Genomic DNA, 26,541 nt, shown 5'->3' on the forward strand with positions numbered 1-26,541 from the left:
TTGAAGAAATATTCTTCAATATTTCAACAAAGAAGTTCCCTGGTTTCCTATAAACCAACAAAGGGAAAACCTGGCCAACAACTAATGGCTAATAAGGTGGAGGGTCAGTGTGAACCCAATGGGCTGACTGACCTGCTTCTGCGGTGTAGGGATTCTATGAAATTTGATAGAAAAATGTTACTGAGATTAGTTTTAATAAAGCCAGAAAATAGAAAATTATGACTTGGTAATTATTTGTGATTTGCATAACATACCAGTTTTAATTTAGCTGTCAGTTTTGAAGATTCTTTTTTCCTAAACACACAAAGATAAAATAAACCCTTAATATTGATTTTGGTGGAAATTAATCACTCACCAAAGGGAAGTCTTTGTAAGGTGTAGCAAGGGACTCTTTGTAATTCCCTACTCTAACTAAACAAAGTGATTTTACATTTCTGATCTTCTTATCAGCTTAAAAACTGAAGGCAAGTTGAAAGCATGAGTGCACCAGATTATATTTGACAGCAGATCAGATACTTTGCTTATCTCTCGACTGAATAGCCACAGCTTTTCTGAGCAACATTCTAAAAGATTTGTGCCTTGCACCCTTATAATATCAGTGAAAGAAAATCAGTGGAAAGCAGAACTTGTTTATTAGGACAGTGTTGCTGGGCTCTCCTGGGAAACTCACATAGATTTGTTTTTGGGAAATGTTTGCAAAAAGCAACATAGAGTCTTGTGTCCTGAGTTTAAAATTATGACATGACACTGGAATGAGGTTTTTGAAGATTGATAGGTATTGAAGGAAATGAATCACTGCACTAAATGCAACAACAGGATGAAATGCAGTAATGGGACCAGGCAACTAATTTCACAATATTGCCTTATTAATAAAGGAAGTATACTTGTAGATAATACCCAACATCTTAGAGAATGGAGCTCAACATTTGGAGTATTGATGAGCTATTATTATAATTATTTTCAGGGACTAAATCCTAGGCAGTCAGCAACGCCTACATCCCACAAATGAACAAAAGAAAATAGATAAAAACCGAAAGAACTGCAGGAACAAAAACAGAAGTTGCTGGTAAAGCACAGCAGGTCTGGCAGCATCTGTGAAGAAAAATCAGAGTTAATGTTTCAGGTCCAGTGACCTGAGGACCCAAAAGAAAATAGATATTTGGGAATGAGTTATAGACCATCTTAGAAATTTGAAGCTGTTCCAACTCCAAAAGTGTTCAATCTACTTGCATGTTTATTCTTTTCTGTTTCCAATGTGAGTAATTATTTCAAAAGCGGTGTTACATTAGGAGGTGGATTTGACATTGAACCAAGGACCAGATGAAACTGCAAGACCAACTGCTGTGTGCAGTCCAGAAGAAGCAGATTTCCTACACAGTTATTTGTGAATGCAAAGTGTAGTTTGAGCTGTTAAATAAACCTATACGAGATTTGCAAGTATACTGAATCTACACCATTTAAGTTGTGTCACTTCCTTTATTCATTTGCTGGATGAGGGCGTCGCTGGCTACGCAGCATTTATTGCCCATCCCTAATTACCCAGAGGACAGTTAAGAGTCAACCAGATTGCTGTGGGTCTGGAGTCACATGTAGACCAGACCAGGTAAATATGGCAGTTTCCTTCCCTAAAGGACATTAGTGAACCAGATGGTTTTTTCCAACAATCGACAATGGATTCATGGTCATCATTAGATTCTTAATTCCAGATATGTATTGAATTCAAATGCACCATCTGCCATGGTGAGATTAAACCCAGGTCCCCAGAATGTTATCTGGGTCTCCAGAGTAACAGTCCAGCAATAGTACCAGTAGGCCATCGCCTGCCTGATTTACCAATAACACAAGAAATACAACATGGTGCTGGAGATTATTTTCAGAATAAAGCAGTGCTTTGAGTTTGAAAACCACAGGAAAATTCCTCTGACAAGCTCTGGAGAGGAACCCCAGAAACAAAAATCAAAACAGCAACACTGAGTACTTTACTTGTGAACAAATTCGTGCAAAATGTTGTCCTGTAAATGCATGCAAGGCAAAAAAAAAGTCTCAAACTGCACTTGCTAACAATACTGGGCAATTTTTTTTTTAAAAAAAGAAACACAGCAGCTGTATTGCTGTATCTCCACAAAGCATGATCTTATTTAGATCAATGATACAAGTAATATAAGAGACCACTGTAAATCCCCAGGGTATCAAGAACATTTGCAAAACATAGGGAACATTGGAAAGATGCTGACCAAAATCTTTAGCATGAATTTGAAGGTCACAGATGTCCCTTTTGAATGTAGACTATTTAATAAAGAATAGAGCTATGTTTTCTTAGAATTATCTTTGCAAAACCAGCTAACCAAGCCATGAAAATAAAAATGTCCACCTGAAATGATGGATTGTCTAAAATCAACACTTCAGGCCAGAGAAGAGCAGAGAGATCTTGCTAAGCTATAGCTATGGGAAATGCTGAAAATCAGTTTCATATAAAACTAAACTTCTGAATTCACTATCTAGAGCTGATGGCTTAAGGGTAATAGCTACAAGAATCAATTGATCAGTTTGTTGGTAAGTGCTGTGCTACAAGGGGAAGGGCTGTGATTTTTTTGGAATCTGCGCTGAGTGGAAAATGGTCCCAACTAACAGCTTCAAAACCTATTAAACTTTCCAAAAGGACCTATTGGAGTAAAAGAAAAGAAATGAAATTAACACATTGCTTAAAGATGACAGAAATTACGAAACCATTTGTAGTGATTGGAACAAGGGCCAGGTGGATCTCATTCACAATGCGATCCTTGATTGGGGTTGTTAACCTAGGCCCATCAGGGAACCCTGGCTGACAGATATAAATAGGAGTGTCAGAGAATCTGCTCATTCTAGGTATTGGCTCTGAGCTGGCTGGTCAGAGCCCATGTACTGTGCACATGTAAATAAAGGGTAACTTGGTGACAGGATACTGGCCTCTGTCCAGTTATTTCACCACTGTAACTAGTCAACAACTGAACAACTGAAAGTATTTGGTGCAGTTACAGTTTTAGCACAGTTGCCAGGAGGTAGAGGTTAGCAATGGTTGGGAAGTGCAATCAGTTGAATCTGCTGCAAAACTGAACTGTACTCCGAGATCTTTGCAAGCCAGGCAGGGTGAATGGTACTGGCACAACAAAGGAAGAAATCTAATTCTAAAGATACAACCATGAGCTACAATAGGATGCAACCAAACAAAAGCAAACAAAATACAATGCCAGAATTCAATTCTTATACCATGCTGGCAGCCACCACAAGGATTGCACAGGAGACCTGCTTTAACACAAGCACAAGACATTAACAACAAAACTGACCAAGACCTGCATTTTGTTGCAACATCAAGGTCTCAAAGCTCACAGAAAAATCTAATCCCTTATTTTAGATATTAAGGTGGAAGATGTATCACTTCCAGATGATGGTTTAGGCTGTAAGTACAGGTCAGGTCTATTGAAAGTAATTGATGAGCATTACAAAAAGTTATCACTGTTTTTGGGGAGTTATTTTTTAAATAATAATCATTTTAAAAATAATTATTTTAATGTGTTTCCCCATTGTGTAGGCATAAAATAAACTACTCTGACTCTACTGACAAAAAATCTCAACTTGCAACGGTGATGATGATTAGAAACAGCAGCAGAATAAATTTAAAGTAACCTTTTAGTCTCAAATAGGTAACAAATGAAGATATTAATATTCCAATTGAAAATGTATTGAAACATCCAATTCATTATACTGCCATTCCCAAAAGAGCAAGTGACAGGCTATAAGAGTTGATTTCTGGCATTGTACCTTTATTTTTAAAGAAAAGAATCAGTAGCAGCTTGTGAAACCAGGCAAACATTGATCAGAGTTGCCATTTGGTAAAAAGGATCAGAGTTTTTACATTACAAAGTGGCACTGACTCATGCCGTGGTCACCATTGCCACTCATAGAATTAGTCTTTCCATAGTAATAAAATAAAATAAACCTGAATAACGAATTCAAAATGACACATGGAATGAAGTGGATTTTAAGTTGAATGATTTTTTTTTTGGAATGAAACACTCGAATTGCAGGCATTAGAAGTGACATTTATCGTAATCGCTTATTCTATTTGCCTTTAGACTGATCAGCCTGAGGATAGGGTACAAATTTATTCTCAGCATTTTTGAAGAAAAGGGAAAGAAGAACAGTGAGGCTGAAAAATTAGCAGACGGAATACTACTGTTCACCAAGCTGGATCAGTAAATTTCACACAGTCAGGAATGAGGCACAGCCCAACATAAACTGAAACCCAGGATAAGAGCCCAGAACAAAACACAGTGATAGGACAGGAAAACCATATGTTCGTTGGTTGGTAATAGGTGCTTATTTGACTATGATAAGTTATTTTCAGATTGACGATAAACTAGAAAAAAAATTTACAGATTACAAACTTAAAGGCCAGTAGGAAATTTTAAAAAAACACATTAAGGACTAAGTAAATAAAATACAGATGCAGGGCCAGGCAATGTGTTGGACCTGCATGATGCTGTGGACCCCATTGTGGTTCACAGTGACCACATGTGTACCAAACGTTGGTTACTTGAGGAAATCCAGCTCAGTGTTGGAGTCTGAGCTTTGAACACTGCAACACATCAGGGAGGGAGAGAGTTACCTGGAGTCTGTGTTTCAGGGGCAATCACACTCCTTCAATTAACAACCTTGAATTCTGTCAGTGGTTAGGGGGCAAGAAAGTGAGACTATGAGCGTGGCAGGTAGAGGGATTCAGGAGGTAGTGCTGAAGGAGATTTAGCCCTTGAGCCTGTCTACCAGGTTTGAGATTCTTGCTCCCTCTGTGGACGAGAGCATGACCTGTAGGAGGAATGAGCAGTGACCATCTCAAACGAGCATCTCATCTGGGCTGCAGAGGAACTTGGAGTGGGAGGGGAAAGATCCAATTGCACTGGTCAACATAAGGACAACAATATTGGTAGAAATAGGGAAGAGGTTCTGCTGAGGGAATATGAGCAGCTAGGAGCTAAATTAAAAAGCAGAACCAAAAAGGTAATAATCTCCAGATTACTACTTAAATTGACATAGAGTCAACAAGATTAAACAGATAAATGTGTGGCTCAAAGACTGGTGTGGGAGATATATGTTCAAATTCATGGGACATTGGCATCGGGACAATGGAAGAGGGGAGCTGTACTGAATAGACAGGCTCCACCTGATTCAAGCTGGGATACATGAAAAATTATACAATAAAATGTAGAGGAAAAAGTAGGACTGCTAGTTAGTGATAGAGTTGATTGTTACCAGAAATTGAAATGAAATGATAGAATGTGCAAATGTCATATTGCACCAAGGAACGTGTAGGGAAATTTGATAATAAAACAATCTTAAAGGCTTTGCATCTTAGCGCACAAAACATTCAGAATAAGGTAGACAAATTGGTGATACAAAATGAGGTAGATGAATGTGATTTCATAGCCATTAAAGAAACACGGTTACAAGGAGATCAAAACTGGGAACTTAATATTCAGGGGTATTTTACTTTTCAGAGAGACAGAAGGGATGGAACGGGTGGTGGGGTAGCACTGTTAGGAAGAAATGAAATGAGAACAGTTGTGATAGATGACCTCAGCTCAGATGATGTCCAGTCTATTTGATAGGAGTAGAGTACAGGTCTTTAAACAATAGCCACTCTGTGGCAAAGGCTATAAATTAACAAATAATAGGAGAATGTAAAAAGAAAAGAATAATTATGAGTGACTTCAGTCTTCATTTTGATTGGATTAATCAGATTGGAAAGTGTAGCTATGACACCTAATTCATAAAGTGCAAGACAACAAGGTGCAGGGCTGGATGAACACAGCAGGCCAAGCAGCATCATAGGAGCAGAGAGGCTGACGTTTCGGGCCTAGACCCTTCATCAGAAAAAGTGCAATTGGGATAGTTTCCTACAACAATATGCGATGGAGCCAACCAGGGAGCAGTCTATCTTGTGTCTGGTAAATGTGTAATGAGGCAGGTTTAATAAATAACCTCCAAGTAAAAGAGACCCTATGAAGAAGTGATCATTACATGATAGAATGCAATATTCATTTGAGAGTGACAAACATGGGTGAGAGAAATAAAGGAAATTACAATGAAATGAAGATAGAGTTACCTAAAGTGAGCTTGGCGGATAGGTTAGCAGGCATGATAGTAATCAAGCAGTGGCAGATATTTAAGGAGATTTATTCATGACTTTTAGCAAAAACTACACTCCAGTACAGAGGCAAGATTCTAAGAGAGGGATAAACCAAACATGGCTAATTGTTAGGGTGAAACACCCAGAGAAGCTCACTTCACCTCCAAATCTGCTAAAGGAAATTGGCTCCCAATCTGTTATAAAGGAGTGGTTAAATGAAAGAAATCCCTGAAATGCTCCCTATAAACAACAAGTAACAATTTATTTATCTAACTCTAACAGTGAACAAATTAACAGACCTACTAACAAACCAAACAATTCCCCCTTGACTATTAACTATTCCCAAACAGAACAAAATTCTAATGGCAAGCTGTTCCAATAAATACGAGTACTACTTATATAAAACAAAGTAATAAGAAAAATAAATTAAAACTTAGATTCTCAAAATTACAGTCAGGATGCATCTTCCAGAATCTTTCTTAACTTTACTACGCTTCTTCAGTCAGGAATTCTTTCCTCATCGAATCCTTGTGTCAAGAATATTACTAAGACTGCCATGATACCTTTCAGGTGGGGTTGCCTTATTAGTAAAAAAAAGAAATTAAACCAATAGCAAGAAATAATGTAGGGTCAGATGATTTTAGAATCTGTGTGGGTAGAGTTGAGGAACCGCAAAGATAAAAACACCATAATGCGACTTATGTACAGGCCTCCAAATAGCAGTCAGGATGTGGGACACAAGACACACAAGGAGATAGAAGAGGTGTGTAAGAAAGGCAAGGTTACCGTGATCATTGGGGATTTCAATATGCAGGTGGACAGGGAAAATCAGGTTGGTGGTAGATCGCAAGAAAACAAATTTGTGGAATATCTATGAGATGGCTTTTTGGAGCAGCTTGTGGTGGAGCCCATTAGGGAACAAGCAATTCTGGTTTTAGTAATATACAATGAGGCGGACTTGATAAGGGGTTAAGGTGTATGAATCCTCAGGAGTCAGTGACCATAACATGACAGAATTTACTCTGCAATTTGAGTGGGAGAAGGTGGAATCAGACGTAACAGCATTAAAGTTGAATAAAGGCAACTACAGAGGCATGAGAGAGGAGGCGACCAGAACTGACTGGGAGAGGAGCCTAACTGGAAAGACAGTGGAACAGCAATGGCAGGAATTTCTGGGAATAACTCAAGAGACACTGCAAAAATTCATCCCTAGGAAAAAGAAGAATATTAAAGGGAGCATGAGGCAACAGCATAAAAGCAAAAGAGAAAGCATACAATGTGGTGAAGGGCAGCAGGAAGCCAAAGGATTGGGAAGCCTACAAAGACCAACAGAGGACAATGAAAAAAGAAATAAGGTGGGAGAAGATTAAATATGAGGGTAAGCTAGAGTTTCTTTAGATATGTGAAGGGAAAAGAGAGGCAAAAGTGGATGTTGGGCTACTGGAAAATGACACTGGAGAAGTAGTAATGGGGAATAAAGAAACGGCAGAGGAACTGAACAAGTACTTTGTGTCAGTCTTCACAATGGAAGACATGAGTAACAAATCAAAAATTAAAGCGAGTCAGGGGGCAGAGGTAAGAATGGCGACCATCAACAATGAGAAGGTGCTAGAAAAACTGAAAGGTCTGAAGGTGGATAAATTACCTGGACCAGATGGACTATACCCCAGGATCTGAAGGAGATAGCTGAAGAGATGGTGGAGGCGTCAGTGGTGATCTTGCAAGAATCACTGGAGTCAGGGAGGGTCCCAGAGGAGTTGAAAATTTCTAATGTTTGAAAAGGGAGTGAGGCAAAAGACAGGAAATTACAGCCTGATTAGCCTAACCTCAGTTGTTGGTAAGATTATGGAGTCCAGTGTGAAGGATGAGACTTTTGAATACTTGGAAGTGGATGGTAAAATAAGGCAAAGTCAGCATGGTTTCATCAAGGGCAGGTCATACCTGACAAATCTGTTAGAATTCTTTGAGGAAGAAATGAACAGATTGGACCAAGAAGAGCCTTGGACTTCCAGAAGGCCTTTGACAAGGTGCCACAAAAGAGGTTGCTGAGTAAGATAAGGGCCTGTGGTGTCAGAGGCAAGGTGCTAGCATGAATAGAAGATTGACTGTTTGGTAGAAAGTAGAGAGTGGGGATAAAAGGATCCTTCTCAGGATGGCAGCCAGTGACTAGCGGTGTTCCACAAGGGCCAATGTTGCGACCACGACTTTTCATTTTATACATTAATGATCTAGATGAAGGAACTGAGGGCATTCTGGCTAGGTTTGCAGATGATACAAGGATAGGTGGAGGGACAAGTAGTATCAAGGAGGCAGGAAGACTGCAGAAGGATTCAGACAGGTTAGGAGAGTGGGCAAAGAAGTGGCAGATGAAATATAATGCAGGAAAGTATGAGGTCATGCACTTTGGTGGGAAGAACAGAGGATAGACTATTTTCTAAATGGGGGAAAATTCAGAAATCTGAAGTGTAAAGGGACTTGGGATTCCTAGTCCAGGATTCTCTCAAGAGGTTGAGTTGGTAGTTAGGAAAGCAAACACAACATAGGCATTTATTTCAAGAGGCCTAGCATATAAAAGCAGGAATGTACCTCTGAGGCTTGAGAAGGCTCTGGTCAGGCCACATTTAGAGTATTGTGTGCAATTTTGGGCCCCATACCTCAGGAAGGATGTACTGGCCCTGGAATGGGTCCAAAGGAGGTTCACGAAAATGATTTGAGGACTGAAATGTTTAACATATGAGTAACGTTTGAGGACTCTGGGTCTGTACTCAATGGCATTTAGAAGAATGAAGGGGGGGAATCTAATTGAAGCTTAAAGAATACTGAATGGCCTGGACAGGGTGGACATTGGGAAGATGTTTCCATAAACAGGAGAGGTTAGGACCCAAAGGCACAGCTTTAGAGTAAAAGGGAAGACCCTTTAGAAGAGAGATGAGAAGAAACTTCTTCAGCGAGAGAAGGCGTTGGAAGCCAGGTCACTGAGTATATTTAAGACAGAGATAGATAGGTTCTTGATTGTCAAGGGGATCAAAGGTTATGGGGTCGAAGCAGGAGAATGGGGTTGAGGAACTTATCAGCTATGATCGAATGGCAGAGCAGACTCAATGGGCTGGATGGCCTAATTTCTGTTCCTATGTCTTATGGTCTTAATGTCAGCCCTTATTTCAAAGGATTTAAAGTATAAAAGTATTACACCTGCACGAAGTATTGGTGGACCACATCTGTAGTACTGTGAGCAGTTTTCATTCCCTTATTTAAGGAAAGGTATAATTTCATTGGAGGCAGTTCAGAGAAGGTTTACTAGGATGATCCATGACATGGATCTGTACCCACGTTAATGCAATGGTCAAGAAAGCACCTATTATAAAGCAGTGGTCAACCCCACCTCTGATACTTAAAACTAAAACACCCAGAGAGGCTCGCCCTGCCCTATAATCTGTTAAAAGTGTAAAAAGTAGTATAACCTGCCTCTCACCCTCAAGCTCTTATAAAGGGGAAGTTAAAGAAATGAATTCCTGACAGTCACTCTATAATCAACAAGTAACAATTTATTTGCCTAACTCTAACAGAGAACAAATTAACAGAACTATTAACAAACCTCCTCAATTCTAGTTATTCCCAAATAAAACAAAATTCTAATGGTATGCTGTTTCAATAAATACAAGTCCCACTTATATAAACCAAAGTAATAAAATAAAAGCTTAAAAATTAGTCTCTCGAAATTATAGCCAGGATACGTCTTCTGGATTGTTCTGTGCCTTCTCCGCTGGTATTCAGTTCAGCAATGCTTTTCTCCAACAAATTCTTGTGACAGGAATATTAGTGCCACTGTACTTTTAGTCAGATGATGGTTTTCTGAGAGCTTAAAGAATTCTGTGAGAGCTAGTGATCTTGTCTTTAGGGTTGCTGGTTGTTAACTCTATCAGATGGCAGTTTTTGTCGCACCAATTTTCAAATATCCTCTTCTACTATACCCTTGATGGGTATATCAATGTCTTACAATAGGAATGGTCCTAGGTTGTCGAAAGCATCAGATTTTAAACTTAATTGTTTTTTATTCTCTAAATGCCTGGTTTAAATTAATTAGCTGGGTCAAATTAATGGCCTTAATATCAAAACAAGACTACTGCCTAGGTTGCTAACCATACAGCCTTTTGATACAATTCCAGGAACACTCTGTGCCTGCTGCCGCTCGCAAACTTTTTTTTTAATCTCCAAACCTAGGAAAAGCACATCATCTTTTAAATGGACCATGCATTCTTCCCCCTCCCCCCTCATTTTACAAACAAATTTTAACATTCTGCCTTCCAGTCCACAAATACTCTATCCTACTTTACAACACATAACAACATCACTACTTCCTCAGGAGGCTAAGGAAATTTGGCATGTCAACAAGGACTCTCACCAATTTTTAGAGATGCACCACAGAAAGCTTCCTATCTGGATGCATCACAGTGTGGTATGGTAATTGCTCTTCCTAAGTCTTGCAGAAGCTACAGAGAATCGTGAACACAGCCCAGTCCATTGGACAAACCAGCCTTACATCCATTGATACCATCAAAACTTCCCGCTGTCTAGGGAAAGCAACTAACATAATCTAAGACCGCTTCTGTCCTGGTTGTACTGTCTCCTACCTTCTTCCATTGGGCAGAAGATATAAAAGTTTGAATACATGAATGAATACATTCAAGAACAACTTCTTATCCGCTGTATTCAGACTTTTGAGCAGACCTCCCAAATGTTAATTTTGATCTCTCTCTCTGCACCTTCTCTGTGGCTGCAACACTGTATTCTGCACTCAGAGATAGTAAGAACTGCAGATGCTGGAGTCAGAGATAACACAGTGTGGAGCTGGAAGAACACAGCAGGCCAGGCAGCATCAGAGGAGCAGGAAAGTTGACGTCTTGGGTCGCGACCCTTCTTCAGAAATGGGGGGGCACTCTGTTTTGCTACCCTGATGTACATTATTTGGTACGATCTGCCTGTAAAGCATGCAAAACAATACTTTTCTTTGTATCTCGGTACATGTGACAACAATAAATCAGTTCAAACAATGAATGGAGGGATTATCTTATGAACAAGGGTTGGGACTCTACTGACTAGAGTTTAGAAGAATGAGAGGTGATGCCATTGACACATAGGATTCTTAAGGGGCTTGAGAGGATGTTTTCCCTCATAGGAGAGTCTGATACCAGAGGGCATAGTCTCAGAATAAAGGGGTGCCAATTTATGGCTAAGGTGATGAAGAATTTCTCCTCTCAGGGAGTTGTAAGTCTTTGAAATTCTTTGCCACAGACAGCTGTGGGTTAGAGTCCCTGTGTATATTTAAGACATAGATACAGTAACATACATTCTTGATCAGTAAAGGAATCAAGGGTTACAGGGAAAACACAGACAAGTGGAAGTGAGGAATGTCATCCTTCTGAATGACAGAGCAGGCTCAAGAGGCCAAATGGCATACTCCTGTTCCTATTCCTTATGGTCTTATTCTTGAAAGTGAGTACGTTAATACTGATAAATGGGATAATTTCCTATTGCTGCAAAAACTTCATCAGTGAAGAAAGAATTTGCATTTAGTACTTTCTTTACAACTTAGCAAGCCTAAGGGTCTGCATAACATATACCACAGAGACAGTCAAGTTCCTGTCAAGACATAGGTCTTGAAATTCGCTACAGTGCCACTGACTTACACAGTCTGGGTTCTGTGCTTATTGATGTTACCATAAATTACATACACATAGCTGACTGCCTGAAGACACTAGATTGACTGCATTACAGAGGGCGTGACTGAAGGTGAGGAGGATACCTTCATATCTAAACAACACATGTGGTGATGTCACACAAGTGCCTTAAAGGTGAATGCTTTTGTGATCTGGAATATATACTGTAATACAACTTCGTCATTAGAGTCATACAGCATGGCAACTTCTCCAGCAATGCGGCACTCTCCCATACTGAACAGCTAGATTTTCAATCAGGAATTAGAAACTAGAAATTAGAGCTATGTGGGGTCCAAACCCTGTAACGTATACTTTAGGCACGCTCTTCATAATCTTAATTTGCAAGATGCGGTCAACCGGATGTATATAGAAAGAGTTCACAGCTGAGCAAAAGTTAGTAAGTTTTTAAGATTTAAGTTATTGAGAGTTAGTAAGTCATTAAAAATTAGAAGTTTCAAGGCATTCAATAAGTTCTTAATGCAATAATTACCCGTATGACATGGCAACTTAGGGGAAAGTGATTTTTATTTAGCATGTTCTCATTGAGCATCCCATTTTTCAGGAACACATTAGGAGTGCTAAATGAGAGCTAGCTGCGCGTAATGAGGAAGCTTAATGGCCCACCACTTAAGTTGCCAAGCATTTGTCTCTGATTTCCCACAAGAGGATAATTAAAGATAGTGATTGGCATGGCACTTACCATTTCACCAATATCCGAGTTCAACAAGGTTACAGAGCACCGAGATCGAGGTGCTTAAATGGAAGCCCATTTAGCATGCACACTACCCTTTCAGTGTAAAATTAATAGTGATCAGAAGAACAAAAGTGATTGATTAGCCCATGTGAAAATAATGAGCTCATTTTATGCAGTGTAGAATGAATTCCAGAAAATTACATTTAAATCTTCTGAAACAAAACATTTTGAATAACTTAACATGGAGAAAATTGTGAAATTCAGCTGCATTATCAGACAATAATTACAAATTATAGATATTTTCTAATCAACCTGTTCAGAGATGACAGTTAACAATAGATCATATTCTAACATTTAAACACAATTGGTTTAGCAACATCAGAAAGAGGTGCAATTGGTTCCAAGCTTACATATTCACACACAGTGTCAGCTGCCCACACAAATGCCTCAGAAAATCAGGAAAACAAAGAAAATTAAACAAAACGCTATCACCAGTGAAACATACAAGGCCCACAAATTATGATCGACATTATGTTATTGTCTCCTCACCTTACTTCACGCTTGTGGAGAGGTTACCCTTAACCTATACGTGACCAACTGTCTCTCTCTCTCTCTCTCACTTTCTGAGAGATACCCATGATCCTTGTGTATTATGAGCACTTCCAATACAACACAACAATTTGTGGGGACTCATCTGATTCTGCAAATAACAGCATATCAAAACATTATAATCTTCATGCTCCCAAATTATATCCGTGGAAGTAAATCTAATTCTTTAAAATTTATTTAGTGTACAGATCAAATTACTGTGGTGACAGTACACAGCATTGTTGTACTTTTCTGTGCTCTTGAATCATACCTGACTGTCCTTCTTCCAGCCTGCTGCTTGCTCTTTTGTCCCAATTATGCCTCTGGAAAAAGCTTGCATCTTTACTATCAATGTCACATTTCAGCAAAACATCAACAACATTTTGACAATAAACATGATTGAACACTTACTCATTGCTTATGAAGTATATGGAAATGTCTTGTTTACTTCTAGATATTTACTGAATCTTGTTCTTAGGCTAAATATTCTGTTGCTTATTCCCACTCGAGATCTAAATCCATACTGTGTCTCACCAATTTCTACTTCACGTGTTATTACTTCTTCATCTTATGATTTATGAAATCACTTTAATGAAATGACCCATTAAGGATTATAGCTCTAAACTGTTTGTACTCCTTTGCTTGAGGTTACTTCAGTCACTTATTGAATAATGAATGTCTCAATTCAGTTGGAAGTATCATTGGTACGTATTTAATCAAAAAACAAATTGTTATCACTTCTAATTCTGTGGATATTCTGTTCTTATTTCATCTATGTCTGGAATTTTTCCTGTACTTAGCAATTTCAAAATGCTCTTTACCTCTGATATCATAATGACATTATTTGCCTCAACACTTGAGGACTCTCTCACTTTGGATCATTGCTCAATTCACTTGAATATTCTGTTCATCTCTTTGCTGCTGTACCCCTTTCAAACAACATTTTGCCTTCTTTGAAAACCCACTCCCTATTAATTGGGAGATGAAGAAGGTTCAAAGCTTTTAAAGTTCACTCTTGCTTAGTACTTTCTCAGTCCTACACCAAAGTCTTACATAGAATATGTGCACAAGCCTCTGAGCTAAATCCCAAAACCACTTAGAGATGAGAGTGTAACCAGTGAGAGAGGACAATAATTTGTTTCACAGCACCAAATGGCCTGGTAAGCACTCTGATGTGCAACAGTTATTTATCACTTGCAATGTTACAGATATTTAAGCAATAATGGACCTTTGATAAAAGAAAGAACACGCCATTTATGTAGCACCTTTCACAACCTTAAGGTATCCCAAAGCACTTTACAGTTGAAGAAGAACTTTTGAAACTGGTGATGTAGGAAACAAGGTGATCAACGTGTACAATCAATGTGATCAATGTGTTCAATGTCCTACAAACAGCAATGAGGTAAACAACCAAATAGTCTGTCATTTATAGGATACATGATGGCAGGTCAATACATTTAATATTTAATGCTTACTGAACTTCAATAGTTCTTTAAAAAAAAACAATGTGTTCTTACAATCTGAGTTATGAATGGGAGACAAAAATTAGCCCTATTGTGTTCCATACTCTGTATAAGCTTGTCCCCCAGGGTGGAGTTATATGAATTCATAGATTTCATCTGTGCATCAAAGTGAAAGTGACAACATATCTTGACTGTAACCATAGAACCCCTACAGTGTGGAAATAGGCTCTTTGGCCCAACAAGTCCACACTGACACTCAGAGCATCCCACCCAGACATACCCCGGATAACCCACCTAATCTACACATCCCTGAACACTATGGGCAATTTAGCATAGCCAATCCACCTCACCTGCACACCTTTGGACTGTGGAAGGAAACCGGAGCACCTGGAGGAAACCCATGCAGACATGGGGAGAATGTGCAAACTCCACACAGACAGTCGCCTGAGGGTGGAATTGAACCTGGGTCCCTGGCACTGTGAGGCAGCAGTGCTAACCACTGAGCCACCGTGCCATCCTTATAATATTGTCTCTTGGTAATTTGTGGATTCATAGGGTACAAGGTAATACTGTCACCTTAATATAGAACGTTATATATCTGTAAAGAAAAAATGAAAGAACTGCAGATGCTGTAAATCAGAAACGTAAATAGAAATTGCTGGAAAAATATGTTCGGAGGAAGGGTCACTGGACCTGAAACATTAACTCTGATTTTTCTCCACAGATGCTGCCAGACCTGCTGAGCTTTTCCAGCAACTTCTATATATATCTGCAAAATATTGTTGGAACTCCTGAGCAACTTGCAGGAAAATTTACTTTTAATCGAGCTTTTCAGACATGTTATGACATACCTCTATGGTAGATGAGACTTAAACCTAGATCTTTGCTAATTAATTACTATACCTGCACCCCTAACAATTTGTGATTAAGCCCATAAAACTAAAAGTCATGGGAACAGGAATAGACCATTTGGACACGCAAACTTACTCAGCTATATAATAGGATCATAGCTGATCCAACAGTCCTCATATCCACTTTTCTGTCTTTTATCTGAACTCTTTGATTCCCCTACTGACCAAGAATCTATCTCAAACTTTAATATACACAAGGATTTGGCCCCCACAGCTTTCTGAGGCAAGGAGTTCCAAAGACTCTAAACATTCAGAGGAAAAAAAAATTACCCCTCATCTCAGTCTTAAGCAGATCCCCTTAATTCTGAAACTATGCCTTCTAGTCCTGGATTCTCCTATGAGGCGAAACATCCTCTCAGCATTTACCCTATTAAGCCTCTCAAGAATCCTATATGTTTCAATGAAATCACCTCTCATTTTTCTAAATTCCAGTATCTTTCTTTTCATTCACAGGATTTGGGCATCACTGGCTAGATTAGCATTTATCGCCCATTCCTAATTGCCCAGAGGGCAGTTAAGAATCAACCACATTGCTGCAGTTGCACGGATCTGGAGTCACATCTAGGCCAGACAAGGTTGTAGTGATTGGAACAAGATCAGCCAGGTGGATCCAATAGAATATGAGTTCCCTGATTGGGGCTGTTAATCTGGTCCAATCAGGGAGCCCTAACTGACAGATATAAACATGAGTGTCAGAAGTTCTGTTGACTCTGAGAGCTGGCTCAGTGTCATGTACAATGCACATGTAAATAAAGGGTGACTTGGTGATGGGATACTGGCCTTTATGGAGTTACTTGGCAAATGAGGACAGCAGTTTCCTTCCTGACAAGGATGGGTTTTTCCCAATCAACTACTGTTTCATGAAACTCATAATTCCAGATTTTTATTGGATTCAAATTCCACCATCTGTCATGGACAGGATTTGAACCCAATCCCCAGAACGTTACCTGGGTCTCTGGATTAATAGTAGAGTGATAATATCACTAGGCCACTACTTTCCTTAATAGGGTATCAACCTGTTTAACCTTTGCTCATGAAACAATCCCTCCTTACCATGGAACATCCCAAATGAACCTTCTCTGAACTGCCTCCAATGAAATAACTTCTTTCCTTAAATAAGGAAACCTAAACAGCTCACAGTACTCCAAATGTGGTCTCACCAGCATCTTGTACAGTTGTAGTAAGACTTCTCTGCTTTTATACTCCATTCCCCTTGAAACAAGGACCAACATCCCATTAGGTTTCCTGATTACCTGCTGCATCTATGTGCTAGCCTTTTGTGTTTTAATAACAAATACACCCAAGGCCCTTTGTGTTGTAGCTCTCTGCAGTTTTTCTGCTCTTTTATTCTCCCTTTCAAAATGAATAATTTCACATTTTCCTACATGATACTTTTTGCCCACTCACTTAACCTGTCAATAGTTGTCTATAAACTATTTGCATACCTCTCACAACTTGCTTTTACATCTATTTTTGTGTCATCTGCAAATCTGTTTACAGTACATTCGCTTCCTTTCTCCAATTTCTTATTATATATTGTAAACAGTTGCTGTCCCCACATTGTTAGTGCACTAGTACACCAAGACACCTCTGCATCTGAGAGTTCTGCAATCTCCCACCAAATAGATAATAGGCTTCTGAATACACCTTCCATAGCTATCTTTCTAATATACCTATGTCAGTTGGCAAGAGCAGGGAGAGTCTCTTAGACAGCCAGAACTAAGTGGTTGCTGCAATGTGACAGATTCCCTGAGCATGTTCAGCCACGAGCTGTACTCCATGGCAAGTATCCAACTTGTTGAGGGACAATAAGAAACAGATATAGTTAAAGCTAGTTACAAGAATCTGATAGATAACAGTTAATAACATTAAATGCTGCAGCTTGATAGAAAAAAAATGGGTCACCTACACTCAGGGAATAATTACATTCAGTATTCCTCAACTCATTTCTTCTAATAAGTTCTTCAATTATCTTGAACTTTCACTGGAATCTATAACCATCTATGGAAATTGTAACTGTAACTCTAATTAAAATTGCCAAACATTTAGATAGAATGTTATGTCAAGACAAACTTCCTTTTGCACTGCATTGATTTGCTATCTTGATAATTAATTTCTTCACTGTTAGTCAGAACATGCTGCATATCATTAGTTACACAAAGCATTAAAACAAGATCTTATTATAAGGCATTGTGTATGAAGGTTTCTTAGTATTTCTATCTGTGCCTAAGATGCCAGATTCCTTGAGGATTCTGCTAGTTTCCTGTGGGAAACTAATAAACTATGCCAGCTACAAACTGGAGTCTGGGCTAGGGTGGTCTTGAATGGGGTGGTAAACTTGGAAATTTTTTTTGTACTCCACAAACCCAGCGTTCCCACGATCACTAATGCTGCCCTCCTAAAAACATAAGACCTTCCTCACTCTTTGCTAATTACTTCATAACAGAGTGGAACAGGGACTTACCAAGTTCCAAAGAGCCATATTCAGCTCCAAGTATTAACTCTACTTCTGTCTCCATAGATGCTGCTGTGCCTGCTGTGGACTTTTTGCAGTTTCTCTGTTTTTAGTTTAGATTTTCAGCATCTACAGTGTTTGATTTCCGCTTGCTAGGGATCAGTTTGGATCATCATTGGTCATTGCCAGTTGGGAGACTATTCTTTAATTTGAGTGTGTATTTAACACACACTCTTCCGCACTTGTACTGACAGTGTGCTGGGGGATTTCAGGTGAGATATTATCACGAGGCTCTGCTAAAACTAAAGGTTGTATTCACATTATATTGATTGGTTAAAAAGTAGGATTCTTCCCTGGTATCTGCATCAAAATCCCTCCCTCATCAATTTGAATAGTAGTTTATTTCATTTACCATTTGTGAGGTTCTGCTGTATACAAATTATCTGCTATGTTTGCTTGCATTATAACCAAGATTACACTTTAGGAGGTAAATAGTTGGCCACAAAGCATTGAAAATTCAGTGCAAAGTAAATGTGAGGTTTTTTGTTTTGCTTAATTTATCCTTTTTCAGGATAGTACATCTTATAGATTAATGGCAACCAGCTAGGGGTAGAATTGTTGAGTTGGCTTCAGGACAAGATGCACAATCTGAGATCTGGTAAACTCATGAGCCTTGATATTCAGCATCCACCCAACAAGCAGGAAAGGTTGGGGTTAGGGATTAAACCAGTGCTTTTTCTCTCTCATTTCAGTTTTTAAATTGTCATGACATCTCAGTGAGAACAGAGAGAGTGGGAGAACCACTCCACCCTTGCCATCACTTGGTCAGGGTTCCACAGTGGCCATTTCTGTCTCAGAGCACATGACCACAAATTTTCAGCTCCTGACCTGACTTGAGGTCCTGACCTCTGCTTTGGAAAGCCCTGGATTGAAAATCAGAGAATGCATTACCAACCTTATAAATGGTAACATTATAAAATGGCATTGGTGGTGGCCTTGTATAGTGCTCCTGTGTACCATCTTAGGAAGGCTGGTCATTTCATTGTCATACTTACATTGGGCTTGTACTTGATTTAGATTTTAACTGCTGCCAGCCAGGTTTTCACGACTCAGGAAGCAAAATGTCTCGTGTTTGTGTACAACACGCCATATGGGTCAAGAGGAATCTGAGTCATCTCCCACGCCTTCAAAGAAGCCTTTAGCCTCACTTCCAACAAGCACAGCCTCTACTTTGTTCCCCCATGGCCACCAATCAAATTGCAACCTCAAGCATTTTCCTGGGCATCCCCTGTCACCCACTAAGCCCTGATTGCAAGCTTAATGCCTGTCAATCTGATTGATTTCTGGGAGAATAATGAACAAAGGAAATATCATTGAGATCCTGCTATTAACACTGGTGCAACCTCCACATTCGCCTGCATTTATGGCTTCCCCTTCGCTACTATTCCTCTCTGCTCTGCTCTGCTGATCCCTCTCTCCACCTTCCTCCTACCTCACATAAATGATGGGGTAATGGAGTTTCCCGCTTTTACACAAACTAAATGCTATTGGGAGGAATCGACAGTTAAATGCTGATCAAAACTGCACTGTGATTCATTTGTGATCACAAGTTTAGTATAGCGGGACTACAGTACAGAATGCCATTGAGCAATTAACAATGTCAACTAGGTCCTGAATACCTGCACAGTTCCTGGCCTTGTGCAATTCAATTTACACTAGAACACGATTCAGTTCTCTTGACCAATTTCCAGATCATTCGATCTCTCCCAGTTCATGTTGATATCATGTTTCCTATCTTTCAATTTTCTAATTTTGCAAAATGAACAGATAGCTGTCTGCATTTTGACATGAGTTATTCAAAACCAAAAAATTAAATACACATTTCTGCCACATGCTGTCTGGTGTATTTTTTGCACCTGGACTGTCAGTCATATCCTATATTTACATTAAGTTTGTTGTTGCTTTGTAAAGAAAAAACTTTATAATTAAAAATAGATCCTCATATCAGCTATTGTATCTTAGGGAGTATCAGTTCATGTTTTCTCCTCTGTCTATATGAATACTTTCCTCAGGGATCAGATGTGCTTTATCTGGCATTTTTATATTGATACACTTCACTAACACCTTCCACCCCAACCTTAAATTTACCTGGACCATCTCTAACACCTCTCTCCCCTTCCTGGACCTCTCTGTCTCCATATCGGGCAACCACCTCGAAACCGATATTCATTTCAAGCCCACCGACTCCCACAGCTACCTAGAATACTCCTCCTCCCACCCACCTTCCTGCAAAAATGCTATCCCCTATTCCCAATTCCTTCGCCTCCACCGCATCTGCTCCCAGGATGAGGCATTCCACTCCCGTACATCTCAGTTGTCTTCGTTTTTCAAGGACCGTAACTTCCCCTCCTCGGTGGTCGAGAACGCCCTCAACCGTGTCTCCCACATCTCCCGCACCTCATCCCTCACACCCCGTCCACGCAATAAGAACCAAAAAAGAATCCCCCTCGTCCTCACGTACCACCCCACCAACCTCCGGATCCAACGCATCATCCTCCGACACTTCCGCCATCTGCAATCCGACCCCACCACCAAAGACATCTTTCCCTCCCCACCTTTATCTGCTTTCCGGAGAGACAACTCTCTCCGTGACTCCCTTGTCCGCTCCACACTCCCCTCCAGCTCCACCACACCCGGCACTTTTCCCTGCAACCGCAGGAAGTGCTACACCTGCCCCCATACCTCCTCCCTCACCCCCATCCCAGGCCCCAAGAAGACTTTCCACATCAAGCAGATGTTCACCTGCACATCTGCCAATGTGGTATACTGCATCCGCTGTACCCGGTGTGGCTTCCTCTACATCGGGGAAACCAAGCGGAGACTCGGGGACCGCTTTGCAGAACACTTACGCTCGGTTCGCAACAAACAACTGCACCTCCCGGTCGCGAACCATTTCAACTCCCCCTCCCATTCCTCAGACGACATGTCCATCCTGGGCCTCCTGCAGTGCCACAACGATGCCACCCGAAGGTTGCAGGAACAGCAACTCATATTCCGCTTGGGAACCCTGCAGCCCAATGGTATCAATGTGGATTTCACAAGTTTCAAAATCTCCCCTCCCCCCACCGCATCCCAAAACCAGTCCAACTCGTCCCTGCCTCCCTAACCTGTTCTTCCTCCCACCTATCCCCTCCTCCCACCTCAAGCCGCACCTCCATCTCCTACCGACCAACCTCATCCCGCCCCCTTGACCTGTCCGTCCTCCCTGGACTGACCTATCCCCTTCCTAACTCCCTACCTACACTCACCTTTACTGGCTCCATCCCCGCCTCTTCGACCTGTTTGTTTCCTCTCCACCTATCCTCTCCTCTATCCATCTTCTATCCGCCTCCCACTCTCTCCCTATTTATTTCAGAACCCCCTTCCCCTCCCCCTTTTCTGATGAAGGGTCTAGGCCCGAAACGTCAGCCTCTCTGCTCCTATGATGCTGCTTGGCCTGCTGTGTTCATCCAGCCCTGCACCTTGTTGTCTCTTTATATTGATGCTGTTGTTTTTGCCTGCACTAAAGCAAAAGTCAGATCCATTTTAAAATGAATCAAAATATCTCTCCGTTCCAAAATGCCCAAAAGTCAGCTCACATCACTGTTGCTGAGAAATGAAATGTTCCTGGTTGTATTCAGCAACACAAGAACTGAATCATTGAATCCCTACAATGTGGAAGCAGATCATGTGGCCCATCAGGTCCACACCAATCCTTCAAAGAGCATCCCAGCCAGACCAATCCCCCACCCTCTCACTGTAATCTTAATCATGGCTAATCCACCTAATCTACACATCCCTGGACACTATGGGCAATTTAGCATGGCCAATTCATCTAATCCGCATGTCTTTGGTACATGGAAGGAAATTGAAACATTAAGACAAAACTCATACTGATTTGGGAAGAATGTGCAAACTCCACAAAGACTGTTGCCCAAAGGTGGAATCGAACCTAGATTCCTGGTGCTGTGTGGCAACAGTGTTAACCATTGAGCCACGTACTGCCCTGCATAAAAGTTGGTATTTGTACTTGACCCCACGCTTGGGAGTAAAACAATCAAATACAGCATCTATTTGTTGCCAAGCTTAGCAACACTCTTTTTAAATAGGCTTATTTTGAAAGTAGTTGGAGAAAAGCAATAAGCAAATATAGATAATAAACTGTGAAATCTAAAAATCATTATTACTGCCTGGAACAGAATGAACAGTAATGTATTATTTTCAGAAAGTCAATCAAGTACTGTGGTGAATTAATGATTGTAAGCTTGAATGATATGCTTGGGAAGTGATTTAATTAATGAGAAAATGTTGGAGTAAGGAGATAAATTGAATACAAAGCATTTAATGAACTAATTTAATTGGAATCGAACTGTATATGTATTTATATGCTGGTGCATGGATGTGGGGTATGAAGACACCAGACCAAATCTTCCAATTAGCACTGATGCTGCATGCATTATTGCTGATTGCAGAGATTATTGGTTCCCCTTTTGCCTCCTTCCAAATGGGAATGTCAATCCAAGCGGAAACAACAAAGCCTCAGAGCAGCACTCTGGGAGAAGGCTGGCAAAGTGGAGTAGTGCAGAGGGCATGCCCCTTTCATTGGCATCATCGGCCATATTCAAGCTTGTTTTTGAATGTCACAGTCTTTCAATGGGATTAGTGAATGAGCACTGGGTGGGTGAGTGGATGAATGGGTAGAAATGAACAAAGTATAAAGTTGTTGCTTGTGACAAATATTGTTGCCACCATCCAGCAATATGCCTTCTTAGTCAAGGCACATAAGCCCCTTGTGCAATCGCTGCATTGTTTGTACCAGTACCACGTTCAGTTACAAAGCTCCAGCCATGATGTTTACAGAACTAACGGATAACCAAGTCTTTTCTTGCCTGCCCTTTCATCACGAATCATACTGGCTTGATGCATCACCTCATCACTAAAGAATTGTAACTAATTAGTTTAGTCTGTATGCAAATGGTCTAACTGTGTGGCCTATCTGCTCTCTGATATAACTGTGGAACATGATGAGCATTCCAAGTGTTTGCTGGTAAGCGATTTACTGTGAGTGAAGATGAATAGACCTGGGCTTTATGCCGAAGAAACAGAATTAAGACATCAGTCAGAGATCATAGTGAATTCAGACAGCTTATGGAAACTGCAGCTTGGCTGTAGCTATGAGAAAAAGCATCTGGTAATAGATGTCACTATGGTACAATTTGGTTCTTGGATGAAGCATTTAATTATAACTATAATTATTTATCAGGCAGATTTTCATTGACAGGATTCATTCTAAGGAAAACATTCAGCATTTACAGTGATTACCCTGGACTTATCTTCATCTTTAACTTGAATTTATTCTTATATGAATATATTTAGTGAATATTGACCCTCACAAATAGGACAGTACAAGGAATGGAACACTGGATCACAACTAGTTTAATTTTAAAAAATCTTGTGTTAATAAATTAGCTTCAGTTACCACAGGCAAAAGAAGAGAAAGGCACAGAAAGTCTACAGATAACTTGATGAAGGAAAAACTTTTATACAAAAAGGTGTAATTACACAACAATCAAATTCCACATTTCAAATGATTTTTTGGTCCTAACCCTAACCCAATCACTTACTAATGCTCTGGTCCACAAAGACACACTCAGAAAAAAATAACTTTTTAAAAGATTTTCATAATTCATAATTCACTCCACTTACTGTCAACCTTGTTTGCAGCATCTCTTGAATTTGCTTCAATCTGCAAAGCCAGATGGCAGACTAAGTTGAACAAAGCTATTGTATACCCTCCCCCCCCATGAAAATGCTACCCCTGTGTATACATTCCACCTTCTACATACCACTTCATTACAGGCGCTGACTTGCAAATAATCTAAAGGATCCAAAAGTGGAGACAAATCAAGAGACTGAAGTTTGAATGGCTTATATTTATCATTTTAACCCTCAATATTGAATGTTGCCCAACGCTTCCGCTACAGGCAGATCCAAGGAAATGAAACGTATGAAAAATAAATTGTTTGAATGAAGTGTTTTGACAATAAACACTGGATATTACAGTGGAGAGGTCAAGACATGGCAGAAGTAACTTTATTCATTGTGCTGCTGCTTTGAAAGTGCAAAAAGTGCAACACAAAACATTAAGCATTCTGCTCATCCCATCTTTCTGTTGTCTTATTTGCTCCGATTATAATACCTGCTGCCATTATTATGATATTTTTCCAATTCTTTACTGTTACATTTGTCAACATTCCTGATAGAGCTTAGCATTTGTGAAACAACATACAGTTTACACTGTCATTTGTTGACGATGAACCGTAGTTTATATATTGCAATGAGTACGCCTATGTGCATTAAGAAACAATTGAATACAATATAGAATCATGTAAAGCAAATGAGGGGGTCTTTTCAGATGATCATGTTTGTGTCAGCTCCTTGTATGAACTCTCTGATTTAGTCCTACACCTCACCTTTTTCCTGTGAACTTGCAAATGAGTTTTCTACTTTGAGTGTGCCCATGAAATTTGATACTATCACTCTTTCAACTGTCCTGCCTCTATGCTGCTCCTCCCAAGGTGCATTTCTTCATTCTTCTACAACAGGTTTACACTTAAGTAGCATCTTTAACAGGATTCAACATCCCGAGATGGACTTACCAAGCAAAAGAAGACTCAGAAATATACAAAGAGAAATAGGGTGGTATTGAATGCAGGTGACAGGAGTCTCACCTATTGGTTGGAAAGCTTCCCATCACCTCTTTTGGGGAATGCCCAACAGATTAAGTGGGTATCTAAGTGGATTGTGATGGGCATTCTCAGGAATCAAGGACCCAGGGGTGGATGGCTGAGTGTCTGTGTGTGTGTGCACATCTGTGTCTGTGTCTGTGCATGTGGGTGGGTGTGTGTGTGTGTCTAGGTGGAGTGTGTGTCTGTAACTCCTCTGTGTGTGTGTGTGTGTGTGTGTGCGCGCGTGTGTATGTATAGCCAATCCGAGGCTGTCTGCTGTGCATTTCAGGCAGCACCACTGGGTGAACATTGGCAGCTGCCAATAATACACCTAGCAAAGGCTGAGGAACCCCAGGCTAAACATGAGACGGATGGAAATTACAATGGGTGAGACAGTGTAAGGGTAGTCAGCAGCGAGGTGGTGGTGATGGGGGTTGGGGGGTGGGGGGGGGGGGGGGGGGGGCGGTGTGGTGGTGCGGTGTTTCAGAAGTACTATGTACTGATAAAGAGGCACCCTCATGGGAGCCCCATTTTCAGGCTTCCCATGTGGTGCCACCCCTGCAAGCTGCTGGTTGACTACCAGTAGGATAACACCCTTAAGTGGGCATTAGTTGCCCATTTTAAGGTGTCTGTTGGAAGTAGAATGGGAAGACCGTGGAGGTGGGCATTGAATTTACCCATCAGGTCAGGTGACAAAAAACAGGGTAGGCTTTAAGGAATGTTTTAAAGAAGGAAAAGAAGTCGAGTGTTGGAGAAATACAGGGAAGGACTTGCAAATGAAGGCATGGTGCTAATGGTTGTGCGTAAAATAAGGGGATGCACAAGAGGCCAAAATTAACGTAGATAACTCAGAGGTTGGCGAGACTGCAAAACATTAAAGAAAAAGGCAAGGGTTGATGGCATGGATTGATTTGAAAACTCATCCACCTTGCAATAATCATGAGCCTGCCAACTTCACAGTCTATCTTTGTTCCCAGCTACAGCCTGCAGCTATCGTGTGCTCATTTTTGTGTGACCAAGCTTAGTGTCACCTATAAACTTTAAAATTATATTCCTTTTACTCACATTCAGGTCATTGATTTATAACAAGCCAATAATATGCAAATACTTTTGCATTCAAACAACTAAACATAATTAACATTTAGATGCATTTGTACTGTATTATGATATGACGAAAAGGTTCATGCTTTGCCATTTCCACATTCTACAAGCTTATTTAATTATCACAAGAAGTTCCTTACCATAGATTCACAAGGAAAGGGTGCTCGAGTCGCTGCATAATTTGCAGTTCTCTGAAAACATTGCGCACTTCATCTCGCTCAATGCATTTTTGCTTGTTCATGTATTTCATAGCATACATTTTCTTTGTATCTCTCTTCTGGACAATGCATACCTGCACAAAGTACAGGAAAATGAGACAATAAATTAACATGGCATGAAGAAGTCTAACAATTTTCAACAGCATTTGCATTTATTTAGAACCAAATCTTGGCTACCAGTTTATGTATGTATTGTAAAATTGCTTAGTGAGTTGTGAATCAGTTACACTCAAAATTCTGAGAGATCTCAATCAGGCATATGATAAAAGGTAAATGTTTAAGCACAATTATCATACAAACCAACTATCAGCTTTCTCCAGGTCCCGTAAGAAACATCCAGTCCTTTATCTGGCCTGGTCTCTTCTCACTTTTCTATATAAAAACATCTCTCATTCTTTTTCAAGACAAATTCCCTTGTGGACTGTGATTGTGGTCTGCCTTGCGTTAGCCAGTTGCACTTTCTC

At 40.2% G+C, this 26,541-nt stretch overlaps 1 protein-coding gene across 1 annotated transcript in view; it reads right to left on the bottom strand.

The window, feature by feature from the left end:
* LOC109927407 (serine/threonine-protein kinase 32B-like) overlaps window positions 1–26,133 on the bottom strand; it is a 169,442-nt gene extending 143,309 nt beyond the window's left edge. Inside the window, exon 1 of the mRNA XM_020527421.2 lies at window positions 26,000–26,133. Within this exon, the coding sequence (XP_020383010.1) occupies window positions 26,000–26,118 (119 nt within the window). The 5' untranslated portion in view covers window positions 26,119–26,133. The remainder of the gene's footprint in view (window positions 1–25,999) is intronic.
* Window positions 26,134–26,541: the final 408 nt, after the last annotated feature.

This window comes from Rhincodon typus, chromosome 1 (assembly GCF_021869965.1).
Source record: "Rhincodon typus isolate 14 chromosome 1, sRhiTyp1.1, whole genome shotgun sequence".
Lineage (NCBI taxonomy): Eukaryota > Metazoa > Chordata > Chondrichthyes > Orectolobiformes > Rhincodontidae > Rhincodon > Rhincodon typus.